This window comes from Ptiloglossa arizonensis, chromosome 5 (assembly GCF_051014685.1).
Source record: "Ptiloglossa arizonensis isolate GNS036 chromosome 5, iyPtiAriz1_principal, whole genome shotgun sequence".
Classification (NCBI taxonomy): Eukaryota; Metazoa; Arthropoda; class Insecta; order Hymenoptera; family Colletidae; genus Ptiloglossa; species Ptiloglossa arizonensis.
The window spans coordinates 28,016,238-28,026,816 of NC_135052.1; the positions used below are offsets into that span (position 1 = coordinate 28,016,238).

The 10,579-nt window shown below is 39.4% G+C and overlaps 1 protein-coding gene across 5 annotated transcripts in view; it reads left to right on the forward strand.

Moving 5' to 3' along the window:
- LOC143147542 (FERM, ARHGEF and pleckstrin domain-containing protein 1) overlaps positions 1 to 9,083 on the forward strand; it is a 42,590-nt gene extending 33,507 nt beyond the window's left edge. The window contains exons 12-21 of one of the 5 annotated variants that reach the window (XM_076312864.1): positions 2,448 to 2,653; positions 4,323 to 4,412; positions 4,970 to 5,348; positions 5,405 to 5,514; positions 6,037 to 6,177; positions 6,258 to 6,412; positions 6,697 to 6,818; positions 6,913 to 7,070; positions 7,625 to 7,884; positions 8,284 to 9,083. In XM_076312864.1, coding sequence (XP_076168979.1) covers positions 2,448 to 2,653; positions 4,323 to 4,412; positions 4,970 to 5,348; positions 5,405 to 5,514; positions 6,037 to 6,177; positions 6,258 to 6,412; positions 6,697 to 6,818; positions 6,913 to 7,070; positions 7,625 to 7,884; positions 8,284 to 8,359 — 1,697 coding nt within the window. In that variant the 3' untranslated portion in view covers positions 8,360 to 9,083. Of the gene's footprint in view, positions 1 to 2,447; positions 2,654 to 3,043; positions 3,268 to 3,390; positions 4,245 to 4,322; positions 4,413 to 4,969; positions 5,349 to 5,404; positions 5,515 to 6,036; positions 6,178 to 6,257; positions 6,413 to 6,696; positions 7,071 to 7,624; positions 7,885 to 8,283 lie in introns of those variants that run through there. The other 4 variants (XM_076312865.1, XR_012992277.1, XR_012992276.1 and 1 more) reach the window with 4 other exon arrangements.
- Positions 9,084 to 10,579: the final 1,496 nt, after the last annotated feature.

Consider the following 10,579-nt stretch of genomic DNA (forward strand, 5'->3'; position numbering starts at 1 on the left):
GAACCATTAAATTCCGTTAAATAGACCGTATTCAATTCTTGTACAAATGGACCGTTTTTAATTCTTCTAACAAATCGGAAAGTGATTCCAAACTTTGGCCGGCAGTGGATACAGAGTGTTAACGAAAATATGGGACTTTATCGAAATCGATTCCTTGTGCGCAGAGAAACCGAATTGTCGTTTACCATTTTCCGATCTGAAAATTCGTTGTCGCGATATAAGCGTTTGAAGTTTAGCAACGCGGCACCCCGCTTAGTTGACCGTGCAACTGACGCGGGAAACGCGCGCCCATGACGGTCACGCGCGCAATAACTTTGCTCGATCTTATCTCACGAACGAAGCCTCCGATCGAAAAATGGAAAAGGACTTTTCGATTTCTATCGGCACGGGGAATCGATCGCGAAGAGCCACTCCGTATTTTCGTTGATACCTTACTTAAAACCCACGATCCTTTCGTCGGCTTCCTTCTCAGATTTTCTGTCTCTCTGTCTCTCTCCTACTCTTCTCCTCGTTTTCTCGATTTTACGTTTTATTACTGTTAGAATGTATTCTTCCGGTCCCTGCGCGTTGTCCTCTTCCGTTTTTCATTACCGTATCTTTTTATCGCACTCCCGGATTCGTTGGTCGGCCGGATGACAATACCATGTGTGAGTAATCCCCAACAGTGCCTATCTTTACTGTCAGTGATATGTTTATTATCATTATTATTATTATTGTTATTATTATTGTTATTATTATTGTTATTATTATTATTATTATGATTACATTATTATTATTATTATTATCGATATTCTTTGCGGTTCGTTGTTTCGAAAATTTGTTCACTTGCTCGGTAGCCGCACCTTTTCATTTATCCGTTTACAAGTCTGGACGAAGATTAGCATTTTCCATTCGTGAGAACGTTTAAATTCGATAAAACTTATCGAACAACCTAGTATTTACTTGGTATCAATTTTTGGTACCGATACTTTTGCAACGAATACCTACTGATATCAAGTCCAGAGGTAATCGATACTATTGTAAATGTATCAAAAATAAAAAACAAAATTTAATCAGTGTGAAATAAGCAATTTCAAGCACACACAGCTTCGAGTAATTATTTTTACCCATTAGATTCTCTAATCGAAGCTATTGTTTGCAGTAATTATTTCAGACCGATTAGACTTTAGTTTTGGTTTTGATACACTTACTATACGCATATCTACGGTATTATCGGCTTTGGTACCGATCAAGAATTCGTTAAAAGTTATAATATACTATATTACATTTTATATATTATAATAATTATAATTATATATCAAAAATTGATATCAGGTGCAGTACGTGAGTACGAAATTCAACACGGTATATTTGATATCATACCTCCGGAGAAGCTAGTGTCTCTAATAGAATTTTTTTACGACAACTTGAAATTAACAATTTCACACGAGAATATCAACAACGAATTATACGTATTTCGAAACATTTCCAATTTCGTGTAACTATAACTAGTCTACTTGAGAACTCTGAATTTTCTCTTGAAAAAAATGATCAATGGTAAATTATTTGATATCATCGAGGACAATTGTATCGGATATTTATCAGGTACTTTGGTACCGATTTGTTCAAAATATTATCGATACGCAGTGTGTATATCATTCGCATCGCTACACACGAGAATCACGTCATCGTCCATACTTGTCTTCTTATGGTGTTGGGTAGTTGGCCGAGGATGCAAGGTGGAATGGCTTCTTCGTTCACCGACTGTCTATGAGCTGTATTTTCTCGCAAACATTACAACACTGTAACGAAAACGTAGCTGCACGCACTAGGACCTAGTGTCGCACTTGCTCGCGACGCGAAATTTCAGCATGCAAACAAGACTCCTTACAGTTTCGTTAAACGCACCGTTTCCGCATTAGTCGTAGCCAAGTTTGTTGGATGTGTGTAGCAAGCATTGTTTCTTTTCTTTTGCCTAAATTCCGTCCCTGTGATAAATCGTTAAACGAGTTACCCGTTTATCGTAAGGTAGAGTATCTCTAGCACCGAATTATCGCGATGATGCACGCATTCCAGATCAGCGACACGTGTTCCGTCCAAACGATCACCATCTCCCAACCAACTCGCGTCTAAGTGTTAGAAAGAATGAAGTTGCTCTTCCGAGAGACCTCCTTGCTCGATTTTCGTTTATTTATCGCCTCTCGATTACGTTCTAATTTCGTTTCTTCGCTCCCGGCGTTACAGGGACGACAATCGACGAAGCGAACAGTCGATGCTGATCCGGTGCACCGTAGCATGCGTCTCGAGTCTATGATTTCTCCTCTCGAGCGTTACGTTTCTTGTTATTCTTATTATTCTTATTGTTATTGTTATTATTTCTGAGCCGTCGTCTTATTTCGTTCGTTCTTTGTCGTTATAGGAGCCCGACCCTTACGAGGACACCTTCTCTTACCCGCTTTCGTTTACAGATACCGAGACCGATAAATCCGGACCGCCGAGGAAACAGGAGAACAACAATTCCGTTTTCACCAGCGAGAAATCGTCCGAGATACGAGCCGCGAATGGTGTTCTCGAAACCAGCAACGCAAGCATCGTCAACACGCCCGATCTCAGCCCGGTGAAGCACGTGGTACGAAACGGGGATGTCGAGGACGCCGAGGTTCGAAAGACCAAAGTGAGTACTGTTGGAACGAATGGAACAATGATTCTAAGAGCGCCAGATGTCGCTAGCGAATGGTCGATGTCAGTTTTAACGACTGTCTCCATATTGGCGCGGAAGGGTCGTCCGCTACGCGGTCAACGGTTTGACTATTTTTCTTTTGGGTTTTTTTCTAGTCAGTTCCAAGTCGAGAGTCACGAAGACCACACGACACTGTCGTCGTTCACGTCGAGGCATATCACTGTATACTTGTTTGTTCGGACTTTGTATTCTCATATGTACAAAAATTATACTACCTGATACGCGAGATCCCTGCATATTATAATAAACTACATATTATAATCTGAACTTTACAACAAGTACAAACACGACACTCGAGTATTTATTATTTTATTCTATCCGCAGGACACGACCGGACCGTTCACCCTAACCCTACGAGATGACGCCACGTGACGAAACACGTGATGATCCGATCAGCTAGAACGTTAATAGGTTGTTCAATATGTTTCCTCGTGGGTTGAAAGAAACACGATCTCACGGATGATCCGATCAGGTAGAACGTTAATAGGTTGTTCAATATGTTTCCTCGTGGGTTGAGAGAAACACGATCTCACGGATGATCCGATCAGGTAGAACGTTAATAGGTTGTTCAATATGTTTCCTCGTCGGTTGAGAGAAACACGATCTCACGTGTTCGAAGTACATTGTATTGTTCGATACACTCTCCCTGAGCTTCCATACATTTGTTTCAGCGGTGTTCCAATTTATGGATTCCATTCCTGAAGCGAGAATACGGAAGATCGTCGAAAAACCCATCCAAGGCTGCTATCACCTCTTCGTTCGACGATTATCGTTTCCCACGTGTGAATTTATCGAGACACGAGAACAACTAGATGTCAGAAGGAGATAGATGTAACGAATAGGGTGGACGTTGCAACAATTCGTATCTCGATTCCGCGATGGTTTTTCATGCTGTGCGAGAGGATGCGTTGTCTCGATGAGAAATGATTTTCGCTTCTGTGAACCGGGTCTTTTGTCACGAATTTTTACATCCAGTCGATCCGAAAGATTGCTATGATAATCCGAGTTTATCGTTTTACCAGTTTGGAGGAAATCCACGAACGAAATTCTTTTTTAGTACCGAAAAACTGTCGCTGATACTCTCTTAGACGATTTCTAGGCTCTGACTCGCGTTCACAGCACTCCTCAGCCTATTGTTTCGACGCGTAAAATTCTTTTTATATTTTCTAAAACGCCTCAAATTTTGTCGAGAAAGTTGCGTTCGAACGTTTTTGTTCCATTGTTAGCGAATGCGGCACCCATTGTGCACCCAGCTTTCTGAAAGTCAAAACTTAGGCCAAAATATTCCTTACGATGCCTAATGAGATCCCAAGGGCTTCTACTGAATCTCTCTCGGTCAATCGACGATCTTCCAAAATTGTATCTTGTATTTTTGTTACAATTTCTGGTGTTGATGCACTTTTTGGACGACCTTAAATATAATAAACATAGGAGAATAATTTATGAAATAAGTGGAACAGTTTCCCTAAGAATGCCTACATCGACCACAAAGTGATTATTAAAGTACCAATTTTTTAAAAATAATTCGATCGTTAAATACCTGTGAAATTCTACGAATTTGTAATTATTCTAATAATATTCATTGTTTCTTTCTGTCTAACAGAGATGGCCGACCGACAAGGCATACTACATAGCGAAGGAACTTTTGATGACCGAACGAACATACAAAAAAGATCTAGATGTGATAAACGTGGTACGTACTCATCATCTGGATACCATAAACGTATTACACACTGTCCAAGACAGAAATAAACGGACAAGAAACGGTTACTATTCAAATTTAAACAAAAGGTACTCTCAGTGTGGAACAGCTTGCAAAGTAATTCTAATATGAGTCAAGATTACATTGAAAAACTAATAAATTCGTTAATATTAATTTTAATCACCGATCGAATTTTACATCCATAATAATGTATAATAAATTTCAATTTTCTCTTCTCCACTTCTCATTCGTTGATATTAATTTTAGTCACCGTTTGAATTTTACATCCATAATAATGTACAATAAATATAATTGAAGTATCCACCGTTGGAGTAATTTTAATTAAATTCGAGCGACAGTAGTTCCCCGCTCCACGCCCACTTAATTTCGTTCCCGACTGTAATTCGTCGTCTCGATGGTTCCTGAGAGTCCATCGAATGTCCGCGTCCGCGAATAACCGATACTTCAATGTATAACTGTAGCGCGAAGTGAAGATGTTGCGCTGTGAAATTGCCGCGGTAATCACACGTCCCATTTTTGCTCGACAGTGGTTCAGGGAGGAGGTATCTCGAGAGGCTGTGGAACTGGAGGGTGAAGCGGTGGTCTCGCTGATCGATCTTTTGGCGGACGTCCACGGGCCTTGCCTTCAAGAAATGGAAACGAGATTGGCACGGTGGGAGAGTAACGCGCGGCACAACATCGGTGATTTTCTTTACAACACCTTGCTGAATGTGCTGCCGCTCTACGATCAATATCTGGAGAATCTAATACCGGTCCTCGAGAAGATGGAATATTACACGAGGACGTCGCGACGCTTCGATCAAATCTGCCGGGACTTCGAGTCCCAGAAGCATTGTTATCTGCCGTTAACTTCATTCCTATTGAAACCGTTGCAACGATTATTGCACTACAACAGTATTATCGATAGTAAGTCGGTATTTGCTGGATCGATGGTGCTCGTATTGACGATTTTATTATTTCAGGATTATTAGATCATTATCCGAAAGACCACACGGATTTTGAAGATTGTTTGGCAGCGAGGGACCGATTAGGGGAAACGTTGCTCGAAGGTCTTAGCATAATTAATCAGGCGGTAAATAATTGTTTAACTAGATTTTAGTACTGTGTTAACACCTAGAAAACGAAAGCTTTGTGGTTATCGTTTCAAGGTCATTGTACGATAGGACATTCGATTCGGGTGCAACATTGTAATGTAGAAAGTAACTTCATACACTGCAAAGTCATAAATTTGTTGTACCGTTTAAAATAGTGAAGGTGACCTTGAATTTATCAAAAAGAAAAAGCTACTCCGTTAAATGATCAACACGAACCTTATAACTGTACAATCTTGGATCATTTTTATGTTTAAATTATATTCTGTTGCTTTTATCGAAGAGTTACTTCCACTCAGAGGTAAAAAATGTTGGATTATCAAATACTTTTTACTGCATTTTTTATTTACTACATTGAACGAAATTAACCAACGCTTTAAGTTATACAGTTAAGTTGACCAATGTGGACCAATATCGCACAAGACTCGGTTTTGCAAGGTGTTAACATTCCACCCAACATTGTACACTGTTTGTTTATCGTATATCGCTGTTTGTAAATACAGGAGAACTTGGTCCAACTATGCGAGATGCAAAGGGACATTAGTGGCTTCGACAACTTGGTCCAGGAAGGTCGTAGATTCATTAGACAAGGCTGCTTGCAAAAGTATAGTCGTAAAGGTTTCCAGCAGAGGATGTTTTTCCTGGTGAGCTTACTTCCTATGCGAGGAATGCCCCCCCCCCCCCCCCCGCTTACCTATTGAATATTTATTAAATCACCTTTCAGTTTTCGGACGTATTACTGTACACATTCCGTACCCAACAACCGACACAATGTTTCCGGGTTCACGGTCAACTGCCATTGAAGGGGATGAAGATTCGAGAGAGCGACAACAAAACTGGATCGGACTTCGCGTTTGTCATCGACGCCCAAGGAAATCAGTGAGTGCGGAGTAAATTATTGAGCCTAACGAGGTGTTAAAAGGACGGTCTGTATCGTCGTTAAGAGGTCAATTGGTCGTGGCAAGTTCGTTCGAGCGCGCGGCATCGTTCTCTCGATCGTGAATGCGCGACGGTCGTATCTATCCAGCGAACGTCTCGCTGACGGGCCAATTTGATCGTTGAAACTTTCACCCTTTTATCGTCTCGTTGCTCGTATTCGTTTCTGTCGATCGAAACGTTCGAAGCACACGTCGTTTTGTGTAATTGGAATCACGTTTACGCAGGACGTTGACAGTCGCAGCGAGGAACGAGGAGGAGAAGGAGAGATGGTTGGAGGAGCTGCATATGGCTATCACGCAAGCTGACGCGGATCCGAAAATGCCCTACTTGAACCTACAGTCCTGCAGTAAGTGTTATCGACAGCTAGCGACAGTTATCGACTACACGTCGCTCTTGGTAAGACGTCGAGCGGAATTGTTATTCGTGAAACGTCGATAAAGTTTTAGGCTCGGCCGACGAAGTGGGTGACTGCGTCGGATTAGAGGGAGACAGAAGTTGCGGCGGTGCCAAAGCTTCTCAGCGAAGCAATACGGCCGTGCACGTGTGTTGGCATCGGAACACCAGTATCAGCTACAGCGATCAATTGCGAGCGTTTCAAGTACGTGTAGCGTGTTTCCTCGTAAACGTGTCGACCTCAATTTTGGATCCTTTTAACCTGCGACAGAACAGAAAATGGAACGTAATTTTTAACCTCGAATATGAAAATCTATGCGCGGACAGGAGAAGGTTTTAACGTTCGTAATGAGTAGCTTGATAAGTTTCGTCGTTCGATTAGAAACGGAGCTATTAGCTTCGTCGTTTTATTTTTCTAAAAATGGTACTACTGTTTGACGAACAGGTGCGAAGATGCGTCGACTTGTTCGTGTATTTACAGTTGTTCAAAGTCCAAGTGTAGTTGTATTTTTTTACAATAGAAATAACGACAAAACTTATCAAACACCAGCTAGTATTTTAAGTTACAATTACATCTGTTCTTTTTTCGATCGTACCGAAGAGGACCCAAATCTGCTATTGAATAGTTTACGAGGAAATAACCTGTGCTTGTTAAAATTACTTATTCGATTACTACAGTATTTTATACCGGGTGTTCGCAACCTCTACGCCCAATGGATGGCGGAATATTTGCTCGTTTCAAGGAGTATATCGTTTCAGAACCAACTCAGTGGATTTCTGTTACGGAAATTCAAAAACAGTAACGGTTGGCAAAAGCTCTGGGTCGTTTTCACGAACTTCTGCCTCTTCTTTTACAAATCACACCAGGACGACTTTCCGCTGGCTAGTTTGCCGTTGCTGGGTTACACTGTCACCACTCCGTCGGAAAAGGATGGGATCAGCAAGGATTTTGTGTTCAAGCTGCAGTTTAAGAATCACGTTTACTTTTTCCGTGCTGAAAGTGACTACACCTTTGGAAGGTGAGGATAATTTGCTAGAAGACGCAAATTCATACACGATGAGAGTAGTACCCGCGAAATGAATCAAACGCGTTTATTGGTTGTAACTATTATAGTAAACAACTAACGTTTTCAACTTTTACGATTTGGATCCTCTTCAAATTACCTCAAGTTAAGTAACATACTTTAGTACGCATACACTTATGTTAATAAAGTGTATGTTGGTAAATATACACTTTAATAACATATTTTTGTTGAAAATTAATCGTTATAAAATTTAGAAAGGAACCAAATCTTGAGGATCGAAAACGTTTATTGTTAAGGCCAATAGACCTATCGTCATTAAGGTTAAATCATTTTTTATATAAAGATGTTACAATAGTAATAATAACAACAACAATAATGATAATAATTTTCCAGGTGGATCGAAGTGATTCGAAGCGCCACGCAGCAGAGCAACGTGTCGGTTAACTTTAACGGAAAAGAAGGATATTAACAAGTATTCGAAGCGTCTTCGATTTTACAGTATAGTATTAAATCGGGAAATTTGAACGTCATCGGGAATGACCCGGGTTAAGAGTTTAAACGTAATGAAACATTGCGGCCTTGCACGAGGACTGAAATCAAATTTTTTTTACGATCAAAATTGTAATCGACAATCAAACGGGAATCATATATCGAGAGAAAAAGCAAAGACTGTTGTTGCTCATAAAATTTTCAATAACGGAAAACGTTTACAGAAAGCATTTACCTTGTACTCATTTCCGAGTTGGTTGTTCAAAGAAATTTCGATATATCAAAACAAATCGAAATCGTTATCGCGTTTTCCTTGTACTTTGATGACTGACGCGTACACGAAGATACGCGTGACAAGGGTGATCATTGGTATGTAAATAGAATTATTTAGATCTAAGCGTATCTCTCGTTTGTTTAAAATTTATATGAATCTGATAAACGAACTTGAGCGTATTCGCGTCGTTAGAAAGGCAAAGCTACGATATCGATGACGGAAAAATGAGATATTAACGTAAACCTTGGACCAATTTTATAAATGAGATTTCTTTAAAGATCCACGTCTTACAGAAAAAGACAATAATTTTGTTAGCGTAGTAACTTTTTTTCTCGTTATTAAATTAATAAATAATAATTAAATATACAGGTATGTATATGTATCTATATGTATGTATATGTATTTTATATATATATATATACAATACCTACACATATACCCATATATATACCTATATACACATATAAATATATATATATATATATATATATATATATATATATAGATAGATTCTATTATTAGTAAGAATTTTATAATTTTACCATTATTCTTTGTTACGTATTACCGCGGCTCTTTCGATGCAATAACGATTCGATCGACGAAGACTGGCTAACGCGTCTTTACTCCACGAACGATGTTAATTCCACGATGCGTGTAAACGTCTGTTGTAACGAATGGATGTATTTATGGCGAGAGAATCTACGTAATAATCTAAACGCAAACATATACATACACATATTTACGTAAAGAGCTTATCGAAGCGAAAAAAGAGAAACAGTCAGTGTAACTCAATGGTTATCTGTTTTTTAGTTACTACGATTGTTTTGTTATAACATAGAATTTAATTTATATATATATATAGACATATCTATTATATAAAAACAAAAAAAAACAAGAGAAAATTAGTTTTATACTCGAAGAATCGTACTCATGGGGCGAGCGTCGGATGTCGTTGCATTCAACCAGGCTTCTTTTTTGAAAGGGTGTCTGCAGCTCGAAAATATTGCCAAACTCGTACGTTTATCTCAAAAAGATTGTACCGTTTTCCGATTAAAACAGCGTTTCATAATGTAGACGCGAAACATACGTTGTTATGTAACATTATGTATCGATATTCCGCAATAAACGTACATCAATACTTTCAGTTGTTTGCTTCGATCGATCGTGAAAAACGCGAATCGATCGTCTACCGAATCACCTCGAGATTCGACAGGCGATTAACAATCGCCGTTGCATGGATACTTGTGTCGGCAATTAGTAAATCGTGATTAAAAAAAAAGACCTTGATAATCACCTACACTTTCATGGCAAGATACAACGACGCGTTCTCGTCTTCCTTGTAAATTCTTTTGGTATTAGTCGTGAGAACAAAACGTGTACTTGGTAATGTATTCAAAGTCTTTTTCAGAACCGATGAGTTTCTACTAATGAGTTTAACGAGTCTTGCACCCGGTATTGTCGGTGTACGCGTCACGTTTCTGTTTTATTTTCCATTTTACCGTTTCACTACGACTTTTATGCCCCGCCCGATAAAAAAAACCCCCTCCGTCTGTACTTCGATATATTTTTTCCTATCGTTTAATAGCTCTATGAAAACGAAGCTGGGAATAACCCATAATAGAATCGCGCCGATCGCGAGCGATATCCGTTAATCGTTTCCTCGATATCACCGTAGATGATCGACGGGCGGATAATTCTGTTTATATTAAATACCATAAACGAAGCCGGTTAAACAAGTATTTAATGCAAACATCCTTGGTACCGAGCGAATCGAGGAAACTAATTCTGCGATTGTATTTTACTGAAAAACGATAAGATCGCAGTCTTTCGGTGATCATAACCTCCAGCCGTTAAAAGTCGGAAAAATGCCACGAAGTAGAATATTGTATAACACTAATCGCGGTCGTGTATAGTTAATAGAATGTT